The sequence below is a fragment of the Trichomycterus rosablanca genome, chromosome 12 (genome assembly GCF_030014385.1).
Source record: "Trichomycterus rosablanca isolate fTriRos1 chromosome 12, fTriRos1.hap1, whole genome shotgun sequence".
In the NCBI taxonomy this organism is placed as follows: domain Eukaryota; kingdom Metazoa; phylum Chordata; class Actinopteri; order Siluriformes; family Trichomycteridae; genus Trichomycterus; species Trichomycterus rosablanca.
Window position 1 is genome coordinate 3,294,642 of NC_085999.1, and position 18,940 is coordinate 3,313,581.

Below are 18,940 nucleotides of genomic sequence, written 5' to 3' on the forward strand. Positions count from 1 at the left end.
TTGAACTTGTGAACTGATGAATCTTGTGTAATGAGTAACTACCGTTTGTCATGAATGTAACCAAAAGTGTGTAAAACATGACGTGTAAAACCCTAATAAATAAATAAAAAATACATTAAGAATGGTCGTACTGTGCTAATTTTACATAATATTGAATATATTAATGTGGATTTTTAGACACGTTTTATCTTTGACCCACATATATATAAAATAATAAAACTTCGGGATTTGAATCGTTGTGCTTGCCGTACTTTGTACTGTTACCAGGGCGACGCAAAGACGCCGATGTACAAATCCTTTTAGCCCGTTAGCTTTAGCAGCTCTGCTGTGATTCCGTACTATTTATTTATTTTATATTTTAATCCCATATTAAAGGCGGGTTATGGCGGGTGTGTTAGATGCACTGTGGGAGGATAGAGATGTACGATTTGACATCACACCGCAGTAAGTGAACCAGCAGAATAAATGTTATTAACGGAGTTGGTTAGCCGATTAGCAGCGTTAGCTTCTCAGTATAATGCTACCAATATTAGCACTAATCTAACATTTCTGTTCACTTCAAAGGAGCATGTACAATATATCATAACATTATTAGGATATCAATGGCTTTGTAAACACAACCTCACAAAAACGTGTGGAGGTAAATTACGTGTCGTGTTCAGTGTTTCTGTGAGATGCTGGAGCCACCGCGACCCTATTCATATACTACAGATGAATGAACATATACTGTATATACACACACCGATCAGCCATAACATTAAAACCACCTCCTTGTTTCTACACTCACTGTCCATTTTATCAGCTCCACTTACCATATAGAAGCACTTTGTAGTTCTACAATTACTGACTGTAGTCCATCTGTTTCTCAGCGTGCTTTGTTAGCCCCCTTTCATGCTGTTCTTCAATGGTCAGGACCCCCACAGGACCACCACAGAGCAGGTATTATTTAGGTGGTGGATCATTCTCAGCACTGCAGTGACACTGACATGGTGGTGGTGTGTTAGTGTGTGTTGTGCTGGTATGAGTGGATCAGACACAGCAGCGCTGCTGGAGTTTTTAAACACCTCACTGTCACTGCTGGACTGAGAATCGTCCACCCACCAAAAACATCCAGCCAACAGCGCCCCGTGGGCAGCGTCCTGTGACCACTGATGAAGGTCTAGAAGATGACCGACTCAAACAGCAGCAATAGACGAGCGATCGTCTCTGACTTCACATCTACAAGGTGGACCGACTAGGTAGGAGTGTCTAATAGAGTGGACAGTGAGTGGACAGTGAGTGGACATGCTATTTAAAAACTCCAGCAGCGCTGCTGTGTCTGATCCACTCATACCAGCACAACACACACTAACACACCACCACCATGTCAGTGTCACTGCAGTGCTGAGAATCATCCACCACCTAAATAATACCTGCTCTGTGGGGGTCCTGACCATTGAAGAACAGGGTGAAAGCAGGTTAAAAATGTATGCCGAGAAACAGATGGACTACAGTCAGTAATTGTAGAACTACAAAGTGCTTCTATATGGTAAGTGGAGCTGATAAAATGGACAGTGAGTGTAGAAACAAGGAGGTGGTTTTAATCTTATGGCTGATCGGTGTATATACAGGGGACCACTACATACCCAGCACTAATCAGATGTCATTGGAGTGTTGAACGTGTTGAGTGTTCTCGGGCGTGACACTGAGATAGTATTGACATGTTACCTGAGTGATTTACCTGAGCCAGTCGTCTTGGTTGAATGATCTCGACACCATTTAAACCTAGCTAAAGACTTTTACTTAACCTCCAAGACAGAGCTATAAACATTACTCGATAGATTTTGACTATTTTATTACTTAAAATATTTAACATTACTTAACTTTCAAGACCATAAGAGACATAATGCAAAAGTCAAGAAGTCGGTGTTAATTTATTGAAACTTCTATATGAAGGCTGTTGGATAATAGGTAGCTGTCAACTAATAATAATCAATTATTAAATTATGTTTAATAATAATAATAATAATAGTGGGTAGCACTGTCGCCTCACAGCAAGAACGTCCTGGGTTCGATCCCCAGGTGGGGCGGTCCGGGTCCTTTCTGTGCGGAGTTTGCATGTTCTCCCCGTGTCCGCGTGGGTTTCCTCCCACAGTCCAAAAACATGCCACCAGGCTAATTGGAAACACTGAATTGTCCTATAGATACCCAGCCGCTAGATGCACAAAACCAGTGCATTGTAGTGCCGGTCCCAAGCCCGGATAAAAATGGGGAGGGTCGTGATCCGCCGAGAGCCGACCCCGTAACCAAACGGGACAAAGGCCTAGGAAAAGAAGAAGAAGAAGAAGTTTATTAATAATAATAATAATAATAATAATGTTTAAAGGAATTTTGCAAAATTTGCATCTGTAATTTTAATATTGATTGAGTAGGTTTAAAATAATCCCCTGTACATTCTTTTTCCTAATTTTAGACAGATGAAGACCAGGCCTGGTGAGGTGCTTATCGACTGCTTAGACTCTATTGAAGATACAAAAGGAAACAATGGTGATAGAGGTGTGTATCTCAATTAATGACCTCACTTAGTTCAAAACTTCTTAAACATTGTTAAATTGTATGATCGACACCGACCAGGCATAACATTATGACCATTATGTGCAGTTAGTAACACTGATTATCTCTTCATTACGGCACCTGTTAGTGGGGGGGATATATTACGCAGCAAGTGAACATTTGATCCTCAAAGTTGATGTTAGAAGCAGGAAAAATGGGCGAGCGTGAGGATCTGAGCGAGTTTGACGAGGGCCAAATTGTGACGGCTAGACGACTGGGTCAGAGCATCTCCAAAACTGCAGCTCTTGTGGGGTGTGTCCCGGTCTGCAGTGGTCAGTGACCGAGGCTACCGAGGCTCACTGATGCACGTGTGGTCCGATCCAACAGGCGAGCTACTGTAGCTCAGATTGCTGAAGAAGTTCATGCTGGTTCTGATAGAAAGGCGTCGGAATACACAGAGCAGCACAGTTTGTTGCGTATGGGGCAGCAAAAGGGGGACCAACACAATATTAGGAAGGTGGTCATAATGTTATGCCTATTTGGTGTATAATTACGTGTTATAAAATTGGTTCCTTTTTAAATGTTGTTTATATTTTTATTGCTATTACAGGAAGACTGTTAGTGACCAATTTAAGAATCATTTGGCATTCTGTCGCCTTACCAAGGGTTAACTTATGTAAGTATTACATTATACAGATGTTAAATATAAAGATGACAGATTGAGTCCCATGTTTGCATTAGAATTAGACAATAAAATGATGATACATAAGAACTGCTTAATTATTTTTACAGCTGTGGGATACAACTCTGTCATAAACATCACCACAAGAACAGCAAACTCAGTAAGAATAACCAAGTCACGTAATTAATCATATTTCCAATGACTGATTCATTAGTTTGACATGGGTTTGTACTTTTTTTAAGAAATTGAGGGGGCAGACTGAAGCTCTTTACATCTTGACTAAATCAAACAACACAAGATTTGAGTTCATCTTTACCAACGTTATTCCTGGAAGCCCGAGACTCTTCACATCTGTCATTGCTGTGCACAGGTATCATTCTCACGTATCTCTACAAAGTAACACTGATAACTTCATCCAAAGTGTTTTTTCTTCCAGTGTGTAACTGATTGTGTTCCATGCAGAGCTTATGAAACCTCTAAAATGTACCGTGATCTCAAACTAAGAGCAGCTTTGATTCAAAATAAGCAGCTGAGACTTCTGCCACGTGAGCAAGTTTACGACAAGATCAACGGAGTCTGGAATTTATCCAGTGATCAGGTATATAATAAAATCAAGATTATTAAATTAGAAATTTAGTGTCAAATATTTTAGATTCTCTACAAGTATACTTATTTTCACAGTGCTGTGCATTATATTTCAGGGTAACCTTGGTACTTTTTTCATTACTAATGTGAGAATTGTTTGGCACGCCAACATGAACGAAAGCTTCAACGTCAGCATTCCATACCTGCAAATTGTGAGTAATTACAACTGTACTGATCACTCTCACTCGCTTTCTTAACCGCTTATCCAGTTAGGGTCGCTTGGGGGTGCTGGAGCCTATCCCAGCTTCTCAATGGGCACACAGTAACACCCTGGACGGGGCGCCAGTCCATCACAGGGCAGACACACATACTGTGTGGAGTTTGCATGTTCTCCCTGTGTCTGCGTGGGTTTCCTTCAGGAGCTCCGGTTTCCTCCCACAGTACAAAAACATGCAAGTGAGGTGAACTGGAGACACAAAATTGTCCATGACTGTGTTTGATATTAAACTTGTGAACTGATGAATCTTGTGTAATGAGCAACTACCGTTCCTGTCATGAATGTAACCAAAGTGACGGTGGTCACAAAAACATGACGTTAAAATCCTAATAAACAAACAACAATAATTCATTATAAAATAATGTACACTTTTTAAATTAAAATGATACAATTAAAATAGATCTAACTGTTTCAGTCTTTCTTTTCTTAAGCGTTCAATAAGGATTAGAGATTCCAAGTTCGGACTTGCACTCGTCATTGAAAGTTCTCAACAGGTGAGTCTGACAACATTCATGAATTCAAACATTAAACAGAAAATACATGCAGACAAAAACAGACTTAAGTACTTATTAAAGTCAAATAAAAAAGGAACATTATAGAAAAAATAGCATCAGTTAAAAAAAAAAAAAAAACGGCTATTAAATCATTAAGTCCCATTAAATCACAACAGCAAAAAAAAATTATACTAAATTCAAGCTGTCTGATTAGATTTGGTGAAAATTTAAATATGATAAGAGTGTGTACAGGATATACAACCATTAATTGTTCCCAAAATTCCCTACCGTTACATATTGTTAAGGCCCTACCTAATGCACGGCTGTAAAAATTGTGTAACTGTCGTGTAATATTCAATTTGCCATGAAATTCAAAATGGAATGTTTGTGTTTAGCGATTTAACGTTTTTCATTCGCATAGCGTTCAAGTGCCTCACGATTACTGGTTAATCTGCACTATGAGGCGTCCCAGCAATCCTACAGCAGTTTAGTTAGTCAGAATGTTGAAGTGTAAAGCAACTAAAACACGACACACGGAACTTGGAAGTTGGGAGTTTGGGAAACTGTGGGTGTGTCAAAACACAGACAAGTTTTTTCATTAACATAAAGCATCGCACCGTCCACATTCAATTATTAAGGAAGCAGAGCTGTGTATTGTAGCTTCCATTTATTCTATCATTCAATTTATGAGTGTAATTTAATGACTGATGTGAATCTGTGATTTTTAAGGTCCATGAAATTAAGCACATTTCCCTGTGATTTTAGTTAGGCCCTATATACTGTTGATTCAGATGAAACTTAAGAGCAGGAATCATCTCCTCTCTCAGACAGGTGGATACGTTCTGGGTTTCAAAATCGACCCGCTGGACAAGTTACAGGACTCGGTGAAGGAGATAAATTCTCTTCACAAAGTCTACTCTGCAAACCCCATTTTTGGTGTAGAATATGAGATGGAGGAGAAGGTAAAATGACGTTTAGTTTTATGTCGGTTTGTTAAAAATACTTTTCGGTAGCAGCAGGTTTAATATGAGCACGCTCTGACGTCCCCGCAGCCTCAGCCGCTGGAGGAGTTAACTGTGGAGCAGCCGGCAGACGACGTGGAGATCGAGCCAGATGAACAGAGTGATGCTTTCACAGTGAGCACATTAAACTAAGACTATAGATGAATATATGGATAGATACTTTATTTATCCCTAAGGAAATTATCACTTTTGCTGCTCACTCTTAATAACATGTTAACATGTTTATTTTTAGTTCATAAAATAGCAATAATTTGACAGAATTGTTTGATTGTTTTTGCTTTCTTCTTTTCAGGCGTACTTTGCCGATGGTAACAAGGTAAAATAAATGATTTTATGACTTTCTAGGTCCTAGGACTTGTCCACAATAATACTGATCAGTTTTTTGTTGCCTGTGTATGCACACTGATATAGTGCTTTTAAACACCAAAATGTTTATTTCCAGAATCATATATAGTTTAAAACAGTGGTCCCCAACCACCGGGTTTGTTGGTCATTTATTACTGGGTCACACAGAAACAATAAATCTATAAATCGCTAGTAAAGCAGTGAAAACACTACTTCCATTTACAACACATTTTGGGTATTATTGTTTTCTATCACCCCTAGGTGGGATCAGCGTCTTGCTGTAGCGAAAAAAAGCAAATTTTCCATAATTTGTGAGTAAGTATTGTTATTCTAATTTAAATCCTCCCGCCCTCACCGGTCTGTGAAATTTTGTCTTATATAAAACCGGTCCGCGGTGCAGAAAAGGTTGGGAACCACTGACTTAAAACACCATTCAGCATTGTGGTGCGAATAGGAAACAGAAAATCTTGACGGCTGTTGTGTGATGACCATGGTTTATTCCTTTCCTGTCCTGTCCCCAGTGATACCAGAATAGGCTTGAGGCCCATTAAGCTGTTATTTTAGTAAATAAACGAACGAATAAATGAATGACCTAGTAACAGGCCTCTGATTGTCATCCCAATTCCAGCACATCAGCCAATATGTTCTGCTTCATACATGGTCTGAAATGTCACTGTATTTGTTTTATTAAAACTCTGTGTCTGTGTTATCAGTAGCCTCGCCTGTCTTACAGTTATTTGTTACTATTTAATTATTTAATTTATTTACAAAAAAGGCTCAGACACAGTGTCATAGTTCAGTCTCTCATATTGCTTTCTGCCATACGCTGTACAAAATGTCAAATAAATAAACACTGTGTCACCAGTGGTGTTACTAATTTGATACGCTTTTTACTACGTGGTGTATAAACAGTTACTGAAATAGCATCACTACTGTGGCTCGGGAAGCATGAACGAACATGCCCAAGTGTCTTTCAGTGTGTACAATTTAAATAATGTTAACATGTAATGAAAGAAAGATACAAAGCATATTATGGTCTCACCAGAAAAATAATGTTAAAAAATGATTTCTTTGCATTTTTTTAGTTTCTTGGGACTAAACCAACAACAAACAATTAATATTTTTATTAGTGCAAACTGCATTTTTAATGAGCCTCTACCAAACAGTTGAGACGATCACAAAAATGATGCAACTTTTATGGAGGATTTTTTTAGCCACTACATTCAAGTTGACATATACTGTAGGTTAGAATAGGGCGGCAAGGTGTCTAAGTGTGTAGCACTGTCGCCTCACAGCAAGAAGATCTTGGGTTCAATCCCCAGTTGGAGCGGTCCAGGTCCTTTCTGTGTGGAGTTTGCATGTTCTCCCTGTGTCTGTGTGGGTTTCCTCCGGGTGCTCCGGTTTCCTCCTATAGTCCAAAGACGTGCGAGTGAGGTGAACTGGAGATACTAAATTGTCCATGACTGTGTTTGATATAAACTTGCGTGAACTGATGAATCTTGTGTAATGAGTAACTACCGTTTCTGTCATGAATGTGGCCAAGGTGTGGAACACGACGTTACAATCCTAATAAACAAACACACGTCAACCAAGGAGTAGATACGACCCAAACAAGGTTATTTAAATACCGCTTATTTTCCCCAAGTATTTAGATCATTAAAGAGTTAAACTGTATCAATATTAAAGTGGACAAGACCTTAAATTGATACAGATTTAAACAAAATATATGTATATAAATACTTGATGATGTTTGATGTTCTCTTAATAGCAACAAGACCGGGAGCCAGTATTTTCTGAAGAACTCGGTTTAGCGGTGGAGAAGTTAAAAGATGGATTCACGCTGCAAAGCCTTTGGGAGGTCATGAGTTAAACATGTAAAAATCACACTAATATGCTGTTAAACCTTCATACAAAGTATTTTTATAGTCAAACCCAGGATTTATGTTCGTTGTAAAATATATTTATTTAATTTATAGATTGAATGTATCTAGATGAATGTAAATGTAATATTATTCATATTCATGAGTATGTAGTTAATATTAAGAACATGTCAGTTTAATGATGACATACACTGATCAACCATAACATTAAAACCACTTCCTTGTTTCTACACTCACTGTCCATTTTATCAGCTGCGCTATAGGAGCACTTTGTAGTTCTACAATTACTGACTGTAGTCCGTCTGTTTCTCTGCATGCTTTGTTAGCCTACTTTCATGCTGTTCTTTAATGGTCAGGTCCACCACAGAGCAGGTATTATTTAGGTGGTGGATGATTCTCAGAACTGCAGTGTTACTGACATGGTGCTGGTGTTAGTGTGTGTTGTGCTGGTATGAGTGGATCAAACACAGCAGTGCTGATGGAGTTTTTAAACACCTCACTTTCACTGCTGGACTGAGAATAGTCCACCAACCAAAAATACCCAGCCAACAGCACCCCATGGGTAGCGTCCTGTGACCACTGATGAGGGTCTAGAAGATGACCGACTCAAACAGCAGCAATAGATGAGCGATCGTCTCTGACTTTACATCTACAAGGTGGACCAACCAGGTAGGAGTGTCTAATAGAGTGGACAGTGAGTGGACACGGTATTTAAAAACTCCAGCAGCGCTGCTGTGTCTGATCCACTCATACCAGCACAACACACACTAACACACCACCACCATGTCAGTGTCACTGCAGTGCTGAGAATGATCCACCACCTAAATAATACCTGCTCTGTGGTGGTCCTGTGCGGGTCCTGACCATTGAAGAACAGTATGAACGCAGGTTAAAAAAGTATGTAGAGAAACAGATGGACTACAGTCAGTAATTGTAGAACTACAAAGTGCTTCTATATGGTAAGTGGAGCTGATAAAATGGACAGTGAGTGTAGAAACAAGGAGGTGGTTTTAATGTTATGGCTGTTCAGTGTACGTTTAGATACCTAATGTGCTCAAATCCTTAAATGTACATTTTGTCAAGATGAACTGAATAAAATGTGGAAGTATGATTAAAGGCTTTTTTGCTATTCAGGTATAATAAAAAATAATACAAAAAAACCCTGTAATGATTTTGGTTTCACTGTGAATTTGTAGATGATGTGATTAAGCTGAAATGTTTTGTTCCGTGTATCGTTGGATCCTGCTAAACAATGACCATCATGAGGCTATTTTCAGGTGTGTGAATAAAGCCGCGTAACATAAACAGTCCAGCAGCACAGATTAAGTGTAACAGCAGCTGCTCTGTGCTGACCGGTAGGATAGGAAAGGTTAGTTAGCTCATAAAGAAAACACTCACCGTGTAAATATAAAACTGGACACAGAAGTTCTTGAGTCATGAATGAGTCAGCAGTAGGAACAGTGATGTGGGGATTTGTGCTGTTGTACTATCACTGTCAAACTCATACTACATGTGAAGGTTCAGGGTTAGGTTTGAATTAATGGGGAATACAGGGTTGGTTCAGATTTCACTCTGACTGACTCTACCAACAAATAACTAATTTAACCAAGTGTATTGTATGTTTAACAAAAGCACAGATTGCTCTTCACCAAATTAATTTTCTTATGACAACCCACGGTATATCAAAAAAGTGATTGGAAAAGTAACTATGTGGAAGGAAGAAGTGTATATTTTTATTTTAGAAGGTACAGTGTTGCATCTTAAGCTTAATTAGGGTACATAATACACTAAACATACTGGACCTTAAATGACCATTATGTAATTTGCACTGTGGGTACTGAAGATTCAACCAGAAAGTGCATTTTTGTAATTCTTGTCCTGGGTGGCACCGCGGCTCGGTTGGTTAAACTGTAGCCCCACGGCAAGAAGGTCCTGGGTTCGATTCCCAGGTGGGAGTTTGCATGTTCTTCCTGTGTCTGCGTGGGTTTCCTCTGGGAGCTCCGGTTTCCTCCCACAGTCCAAAGACGTGCATGAAGGTGAACTGGAGATACTAAATTGTCCATGACTGTGTTTAATATTAAACTTGTGAACTGATGAATCTTGTGTAACGAATAACCTGTCCTGTCATCTATGTGTAAAACAGGGGTCACCAACACGGTGCCCGCAGACACCTGGTCGCCCGCAGGGACCACGTGAGTCGCCCACAGGACATATTCTAAAATAGCACTAGTGACTATAGAGTTCTATCTAAAAATGTATTTGTGTTGCTGATCTTTTTGAATCAATAACACTTGCATTGATGTAGATTTGAAAATGACAATACTGAATATAACATTTTATAAACTAAAAAAAAGACAAGAAAAGTGAAAGAAAACTTAATAATTTCACAATGATTGGGAGGAATGTGGAGAGACACTTCAGTACGTGTCACAAAAACTTCCATGTACATTGCAGCTTTTTTTTTAATTAAATCGTACATAACCGATCATTTGTTCAAATATGGGACCAAGTTCATGATTTGTTCTAAAATGTTGCAAAGGAAGTGATAAGTACAAACGGGACATGATTTGAAGATGTGACTGTTAATGATTTCCTAAAAAAAATGGTACAGAAGTGATGATCATTTGTAAAAAAAAAAAAATAAATAAAATAAAGAATGGTGTGATTTTGTGGCTACAATTGTGCTTATTCATACAAAACTGTCAAAAACTATATTTACAAAAATATCAGAGATGTGATAGCTCTGACTCAAATATTGAAACAGATTTAGATTAACAGAGATAAATAATGTAACATGTTGAAATATATGTTTCCTACCATGGTAAATCATTGTTAATAATTTTTCTGAGGAATCATTAACATTAACATATGATCAGTTTCTTTATATATATATATGAATATTTATAATAATAATTATATCACTGAAGGTGAACCGTGCAACTTTGTTATTCAGGAAGTTTGTATCAAACAAGTAGCCCTTTGGCTTACCCAGTACCCTTGAAGTACTGTAGCTCTCTGTCTCGAAAAGGTTGGTGACCTCTGGTGTAAAACATGACGTTAAAATCCTAATAAATAAATAAATACTTCTATTCCTAATAGTGTATAAAACTAATTCACCTGTATGTGTAGAAATTTGGCTGAAATATGTAGGCGTACTAAAAGGACATGAGTAATCCAGTCATTGTTGACCTGATGACATGTTGAAGGTCCACAGTTGCTTCTTTCCGTCTCTGACAGCTGCCTAATGTGACTCTTTTCTAATCTGGCCAACCTGAATTCTTTCTGCCTGTGATGTGGCGCTAAATATAGCGGTCGGGTTAAACCACACCAGCTTTTTCTTCAGCCTGTTTTAACCTCGACCTGTTACAACTGAGAGAGTCAGAGAAGAGGAAGCATTGTAGTCCTGACATCCTCAGAAACACAGAAACTCAGAGACTCGGTATCAGAGATGGAAGAGACTGCCATGACAGACGACCTGAAGCTCTTCCAGAGCACCCTGCTTCAGGACGGCCTGAAGGAACTGCTGAAGGAGAACAAGTTCATCGACTGCGTTCTGAAAATCGGAGACAGGAGTCTGCCCTGTCACAGACTCATCATGGCAGCATGCAGCCCGTACTTCCGAGATATTTACTTCACCGAAGACGGCAAAGAGAAAAGCAGCACAAACCAGGAGGTCGTGCTGGAAAACGTGGACGCATCTGTTATGGACGCGATTATAAATTATCTGTATTCCGCAGATATAGACATCACAGACGAGAACGTCCAGGACATTCTAGCAGTAGCTAATCGTTTTCAGATCCCGTCAGTGTTCACTGTTTGTGTCAACTATCTGCAGAAGAAAGTCTCCCTGGGAAACTGCCTGGCCATCTTCAGACTGGGGCTGGTCCTCAACTGTCCGAGGCTGGCCATGACGGCGAGAGATTACATAGCAGAAAGATTCGAGACTCTGGCCAAAGACCAGGACTTCCTAGAGTTTAACCCTCCCGAGCTGTTCGCCATCATAGGAGGTGACGCCCTCAATGTGGATAAAGAAGAAGTCGTCTTCGAGCTGCTGATGAAATGGATCAGGAAGGACAAAGAGAATCGGGTGAAGCATTTAGGCGACGCCTTCGATCACATTCGCTTCCGTCTGCTTCCTGAGAAGTACTTTAAGGAAAAAGTAGAAAAGGACGATATCATCAAAGCAGATCCTGAACTTGTAAAGAAACTTAAGGTCATCAAAGATGCCATGGCTGGAAAGCTTCCAGAGAAGAAGGAAGGAGGAAAAGAGGGCGAGAATGCACTACCTGGGTATCTGAACGACAGCCAAAGGCTTGGAATGTACGCCAAAGATGTCGTTCTGATGGTTAACGACACGGCAGCTGTGGTTTACGATCCTACCGAGAACGAGTGCTCACTGGCAGCAATGGCCGAGCAGATTCCTCGAAATCATGTCAGCATCGCTACCAAGAAGAATCAGCTTTACGTCGTGGGTGGACTCCTTGTGGACGAGGAAAATAAAGATTCCCCTCTGCAGTGCTACTGTTATCAGGTACATTATATATATACATAACATTAAAACTGTTTCTACACTCACTGTCCATTTTATCAGCTCCACTTACCATATAGGAGCACTTTGTAATTCTACAATTACTGACTGTAGTCCATCTGTTTCTCTACATATTTTTTTGCCTGCTTTTACCCTGTTCTTCAATGGTCAGGACCCCCACAGGACCACCACAGAAGCAGGTATTATTTAGGTGGTGGATGATTCTCAGCACTGCAGTGACACTGACATGGTGGTGGTGTGTTAGTGTGTGTTGTTCTGGTATGAGTGGATCAGACACAGCAGCGCAGCTGGAGTTTTTAAATACCGTGTCCACTCACTGTCCACTCTATTAGACACTCCTACCAAGTCGGTCCACCTTGTAGATGTAAAGTCAGAGACGATCGCTCATCTATTGCTGCTGTTTGAGTCGGTCATCTTCTAGACCTTCATCAGTGGTCACAGGATGCTGCCCATGGGGTGCTGTTGGCTGGATATTTTTGGTTGGTGGACTATTCTCAGTCCAGCACTGACAGTGAGGTGTTTAAAAACTCCAGCAGCACTGCTGTGTCTGATCCACTCACTACACACTAACACACCACCACCATGTCAGTTTCACTGCAGTGCTGAGAATGATCCACCACCTAAATAATACCTGCTCTGTGGTGGTCCTGTGAGAGTCCTGACGATTGAAGAACAGGGTGCAAGGGGGCTAACAAAGCATGCAGAGAAACAGATGGACTACAGTCAGTAATTGTAGAACTACAAAGTGCTTCTATATGGTAAGTGGAGCTGATAAAATGGACAGTGAGTATATACAGTGGGGGAAATAAATATTTGATCCCCTGCTGATTTTGTAAGTTTACCCCCTTACAAAGACTTGAACAGTCTATAATTTTTATGGAAGGTTTATTTTAATAGAGAGAGACAGAATATCAACAAAAAATCCAGAAAAAAAACATTAAATAAAAGTTATAAATTAATTTGTATTTAATTAAGGGAAATAAGTATTTGATCCCCTACCAACCAGCAAGAATTCTGACCCCCACAGACCGGTTATGTGCACATGAGGCACACAAATTAGTCCTGTCCCTGTATAAAAGACTCCTGTCACAGAATCAGTTTCTTCCATTCAAATCTCTCGACCACCATGGGGAAGACCAAAGAGCTATCAAAGGACGTCAGGGACAAGATTGTAGACCTGCACAAGGCTGGAATGGGCTACAAGACCATCAGCAAGAAGCTTGGTGAGAAAGAGACCACTGTTGGTGCGATCATTCGAAAATGGAAGAAATACAAGATCACAGTCAATCACCCTCGCTCTGGAGCTCCATGCAAGATCTCACCTGGTGGGGTAAGAATGATTCTGAGAAAGGTGAGGTCAGTCCAGAATTACACGGGAGGAGCTTGTCAATGATCTCAAGGGAGCTGGGAGCACAGTCACCAAGAAAACCATTAGTAACACACTTCGCCGTAATGGATTGAGATCCTGCAGTGCCCGCAAAGTCCCTTTGCTCAAGAAGGCTCATGTAGAGGCCCGGCTGAAGTTTGCCAATGAACACCTGAATGATTCAGAGAAAGCTTGGGAGAATCTGATATGGTCAGATGAGACCAAAATTGAGCTCTTTGGCATCAACTCCACTCGCCGTGTTTGGAGGCAAAGAAATGCCCGGTGGGGATGGTGTTCTTGGGGTCATATCCAGCATTTCTCTGCTCCCAGCTCCCTTGAGATAATTGACAAGCTCCTCCCGTGTAATTCTGGACTGACCTCACCTTTCTCAGAATCATTCTTACCCCACCAGGTGAGATCTTGCATGGAGCTCCAGAGTGAGGGTGATTGACTGTGATCTTGTATTTCTTCCATTTTCGAATGATCGCACCAACAGTGGTCTCTTTCTCACCAAGCTTCTTGCTGATGGTCTTGTAGCCCATTCCAGCCTTGTGCAGGTCTACAATCTTGTCCCTGACGTCCTTTGATAGCTCTTTGGTCTTGCCCATGGTGGTCGAGAGATTTGAATGGAAGAAACTGATTCTGTGACAGGAGTCTTTTATACAGGGACAGGACTAATTTGTGTGCCTCATGTGCACATAACCGGTCTGTGGGGGTCAGAATTCTTGCTGGTTGGTAGGGGATCAAATACTTATTTCCCTTAATTAAATACAAATTAATTTATAACTTTTATTTAATGTTTTTTTTCTGGATTTTTTGTTGATATTCTGTCTCTCTCTGTTAAAATAAACCTTCCATAACAATTATAGACTGTTCAAGTCTTTGTAAGGGGGTAAACTTACAAAATCAGCAGGGGATCAAATACTTATTTCCCCCACTGTATATATATTCACATTTATTTGCAAAGCATTTATTACAAGTCTGGTGCAACAAATGTGAACCTAATCACGTGATGACGTGATCTTTTCAGTTTATTTATTTATAAAATACTTTGTCATACTGAATACTGGGCAGAGGTCAGGATTTTACTCGAGTAGGTGCCAATCCATCACAGGGCACCACAGACCTATTTACTCCCTCACACCTAGAGATAGCAACAGGCATTCTCAATCTTAGATTAATCTCATTATGTCACGACTACAGTTTTATTCATGTATTTATTTTAAGTAAGCAGTGATATCTGAGCACTACTGTTTCACTCACTCATTTTTATATATATATTTTTTTTGTTTATGCATTTTCTCCAGACTTTAGCGTGTCCAATTGCCCGATTGCATTATGCTTCCTCTCCAATGATGCAGATTCCAGCTTGGATAAAGGAGAACGAAACTAACACACGCCCCCTTCTGACACGTGTGCAGTAGCCGACTGCATCTTTTTACCTGCACGAGGCGAGTTCATATGCAGATCAGCTTTGTGTACGGAGAGCCACACCCTGATCAGCATTATCCCTCGACTCTGTGCAGACGCCATAAGTCAGCCAGCAGAGGTTGTAATTGCATCAGCCATGAGAGAGAGACCCCATCCGGCTTAGTCCCGCCCATATCTGAACAACAGGCCAATCGTTGTTCATGTAGACGTCCAGCCCAGCCAGATTGCAGATGTGTGCAATGTGTTCACTGTTTAAAAAATACTTATATTGAGAGTTCAAAGTATACAGTGACAGTTTAAGGGGAGAACTTATACATTAGCTAACTAACAACCCCCCAAATATTAATTAGGAGGGTCAGACCCCCCCAGTCCCCTGTAATTCGAACATATTTATACTTTATCAGGTAATCTTTGTATCGTTTCCAGCTGGACCCCATCAACGCAGACTGGGTGGCTAATCCGCCCCTGCCATCACCCCGATGTCTCTTTGCTCTCGGGGAGTTCGAGAATTTCGTGTTTGCTGTTGGTGGCAAAGATCTACAGACCAACGAGGCTCTCGATTCAGTAATGTGTTACGACACTGAGTAAGCGCACCACCATCACATTTCACATCTTCATCTTCACACCTGATCGCATCAATTACAAACCAATGACTCTTTGTTTGACTTTTTGTTTGACAGGAAGATGAAATGGACAGAGACGAAGAAGCTTCCCCTGAGGATACACGGTCACTGTATGGTCTCACAGAATGGACTGGTGTACTGTATCGGAGGAAAAACTGATGAGAAGTAAGATCGCTGCTTGTCAGGTCATGATTATAATCATTTAAATCCTAAATCACAATATGGCTTCATGATGCTTTTCTTTATGTACATAAAGCAAAACGATCAACAAGATGTTTGCGTATAACCACAAGAAGTCGGAATGGAAGGAGCTGGCAGCGATGAATACACCACGGTCCATGTTCGGAGCTGCTGTTCACAAGGGGAAGATCATCGTGGTTGGAGGAGTCAAAGATGATGGCTTGTTGGCGTCTTGTGAAGCCTACGATTTTGGAACCAACAAGTAAGTATTATGATGCAGCTTTGGCTAGGCTTTGGACATGACTTTCCATGAGTGTGTGTGTGTATGTGGAAGAAGTAAAGGACCAAGTACGGAACCCTGTGGGACTACAGGTGAAATATTGCATGGAGGAGATGTAAATTCCAGAAATTTAAAGAATGCCCTTTAAGTTAGGAGGTAATCTACCGCTACACTGAACCAGTTATTACAAGGTCGTAGCAGGTAGACAAGAGCACGTTGTGATTTACTACGTCAAAGGCTGCAGATGGTGACCAGTGCAGAAGGTTGGATGGAGTAGTGTAGATTAAAGTGGTGAGGCTTTCTCATCATTAGTCCTAGAGGCCGCTGACGTTGTGTTGGGTGCAGGGGAAGCTAAAAACTCTGCAAGGCAGCGGGCCTACAGGTCTGGAATTGGATCACGCTGACCAAGAGCACACCACAATTGGACTCTCGATCTTCAATAACCCCCATCCACATGCACACGCTGAGCCAATCACTGTCCGCATAGATTTTTAACATGCACACATGAATGTGATGCTTAAATGTGATGCCACATACAGTAGTACCTTGTAACTCAACGTCCCCTAAACTTAAAATCTTTGAAACTCAGCACCCTCCGACAAGAAATCTGTACCCTTAAACTCAACGTTTCCCTTAAACGCAACGTGTGCGACTGCTGCTTTGTTCAGCGCTCGCTGTAAAATGCGAATATGAGCTGAATCTGCATTTGTGTGGAATAAGTGTCAGATCCAGTGTTACAGCTCCACATGTATCTGTGTTTATCTGGATTTTCCTCTCTGTTTCACTTTTAAACTTGTGTTACAGCTCGAGGTTCTGAGAAATTGTGAGAATAAGAATCAGCTTCTCCCAGTCTTAAACGCTTAACGTTTAAAGTAAAGCTTAATGTAACTTAATGTATTAAAAGAACGACATCAAAACTCTAAACTTCTCTTAATTATTACTGCTCATAAGTTCTCTACACTAATTAAGAAGCATAAGGAAACAATAAAGAAGTGTAGCTACAGTGCAGTTTTTATTGTATTTTTTATTGATTTTAACTGTTTTAATTGTTTTTCAGTGTTTTTATATTATAAAAGTATAAGTGTCAAAAACAACCTCATTATTTTACATTAGACTAAAATATCTGCAGTTCCACGGGACCATGGACGCATTAACAGGTTTCCCAAACATCCTTATGGGAAAAAATTCCTTAGAACTCAACACCAATCCCAGAACCAACTGACGTTGAGTTTCAAGGTACGACTGTACTATTTTTGTCTGATAGGTGGGAAAGCTTTGCTGAGTTTGCACAGGAGAGGAGTTCAGTAAACGTGGTCAGTTCTGGTGGAGTGCTGTACGTAGTGGGCGGCTTCACCATGGTGGAGATGGAGGATAAAGAGTGTGCTCCATCAGAGATCACAGACATCTGGCAGTAAGTACTCAATCAGACAGCATTTAATATTATTTTTAATATTAGCTTTACATTTTTATTAGGGACAGTCGTAGACTAGTGGGTAGAGCTTTGGGCTATCAATCGAAAGGTTGAGAGTTCAAATCCCAGCCCTGCTATTCAGCCACTGTTGGGCACTCTCTGCTCCAGGGGCGGTACCATGGCTGACCCTGCGCTCTGACCCCAACTTCTAAATGAGCTACGTACACCTGTATACATACTGTATATGTGACAAATAAAGGCATTCTTCTATATTCTATATTATTATTAACGGTAATACTGGCTCTCAACCTCTCAGCTATTGTGACAGATGCTGCAAATCTGCCCAGTATTTTACTTTAAGGGCTCCAGCTTTGGCAGTCACATGCACCATATTTTATGCCAGCATGTTGGTAGGAAATTAAGTGATCAAGTGTTTTTAACTTCTGGCTAAACTGCATTTCAGAAGTGACCTAAGCAGTTAGATTTACGCCTCCTACATTGACGTGGGGGGGGGTGGAGCCTATTTCAGCTTTTCAATGGGCGCAAGGCACACAGTAACACCCTGGACAGGGCGCCAGTCCATCGCAGGGCAGACATATATACACACACATTCACCTATAGGGCAATTCAGTGTCTCCAGTTAACCTGACTGCATGTTTTTGGACTGTGGGAGGAAACCGGAGCTCCCGGAGGAAACCCATGCAGACCCGGACCCCGTTCGCCTGGGGACCCAACGCAGGACCTTCTTGCTGTGTGGAGTTTGCATGTTCTCCCCGTGTCTGCATGGGTTTCCTCCAGGAGCTCCGGTTTCCTCCCACAGTCCAAAGACGTACAAGTGAGGTGAACTGGAGATACAAAATTGTCCATGACTGTGTTTGACATTAAACTTAAACTGATGAATCCTGTGTAATGAGTAACTACCGTTTCTGTCATTAATGTAACCAAAGTGTGTCCTGCATGTCTAACTTGTCCATTATTACTGTGTAACAGGTATGAAGAGGATAAAAAGCAGTGGGCTGGAATTGTACGAGAGATGCGTTACGCAGCGGGTTCCTCCTGCGTCTCCATGCGGCTGAATGCTGTGAAAATGCCCAAATTGTAAAAAGATATAATATATATATAATTCCTCTTTTGTTTTCCACATGAAGGACACTGCGTTTTTACACTCTAGTAACATAAAGTTGTACTTTAATGCTGTAACAGATATATCTAGACATGAGACACTGCTGGTATTTTGAGTTTTAATAAATTGTATAAACATTCTTTGCACATTTAAGTCTAAT

The 18,940-nt window shown here is 40.6% G+C and overlaps 2 protein-coding genes across 2 annotated transcripts; both read left to right on the top strand.

Annotated features, from left to right (window-relative positions):
* The first annotated feature begins 278 nt into the window (after window positions 1–278).
* Window positions 279–8,020, top strand: bbs5 (Bardet-Biedl syndrome 5). The gene is made up of 12 exons (XM_063006240.1): window positions 279–444; window positions 2,453–2,535; window positions 3,143–3,208; window positions 3,325–3,374; window positions 3,457–3,584; window positions 3,677–3,812; window positions 3,916–4,011; window positions 4,508–4,570; window positions 5,398–5,532; window positions 5,623–5,706; window positions 5,885–5,908; window positions 7,706–8,020. Exons 1-12 carry the CDS (start codon window positions 383–385, stop codon window positions 7,805–7,807), a joined length of 1,029 nt encoding a protein of 342 aa, XP_062862310.1. The 5' UTR covers window positions 279–382; the 3' UTR covers window positions 7,808–8,020.
* A 3,214-nt stretch (window positions 8,021–11,234) lies between these two features.
* On the top strand, window positions 11,235–18,926 carry klhl41a (kelch-like family member 41a). The gene is made up of 6 exons (XM_063005580.1): window positions 11,235–12,348; window positions 15,590–15,747; window positions 15,844–15,951; window positions 16,043–16,228; window positions 17,511–17,657; window positions 18,648–18,926. Exons 1-6 carry the CDS (start codon window positions 11,266–11,268, stop codon window positions 18,757–18,759), a joined length of 1,794 nt encoding a protein of 597 aa, XP_062861650.1. The 5' UTR covers window positions 11,235–11,265; the 3' UTR covers window positions 18,760–18,926.
* The last annotated feature ends 14 nt before the right edge of the window (window positions 18,927–18,940 follow it).

Coding starts and splice junctions, on each gene's coding strand:
- bbs5 (XM_063006240.1), top strand. CDS start 383: ATGGCGGGTGTGTTAGATGCACTGTGGGAGGATAGAGATGTACGATTT. Junction 445..2,452: donor CGATTTGACATCACACCGCA/GTAAGTGAACCA, acceptor TCCTAATTTTAG/ACAGATGAAGACCAGGCCTG. Junction 3,813..3,915: donor GGAATTTATCCAGTGATCAG/GTATATAATAAA, acceptor ATTATATTTCAG/GGTAACCTTGGTACTTTTTT.
- klhl41a (XM_063005580.1), top strand. CDS start 11,266: ATGGAAGAGACTGCCATGACAGACGACCTGAAGCTCTTCCAGAGCACC. Junction 12,349..15,589: donor TGCAGTGCTACTGTTATCAG/GTACATTATATA, acceptor TATCGTTTCCAG/CTGGACCCCATCAACGCAGA. Junction 15,952..16,042: donor GGAGGAAAAACTGATGAGAA/GTAAGATCGCTG, acceptor ATGTACATAAAG/CAAAACGATCAACAAGATGT.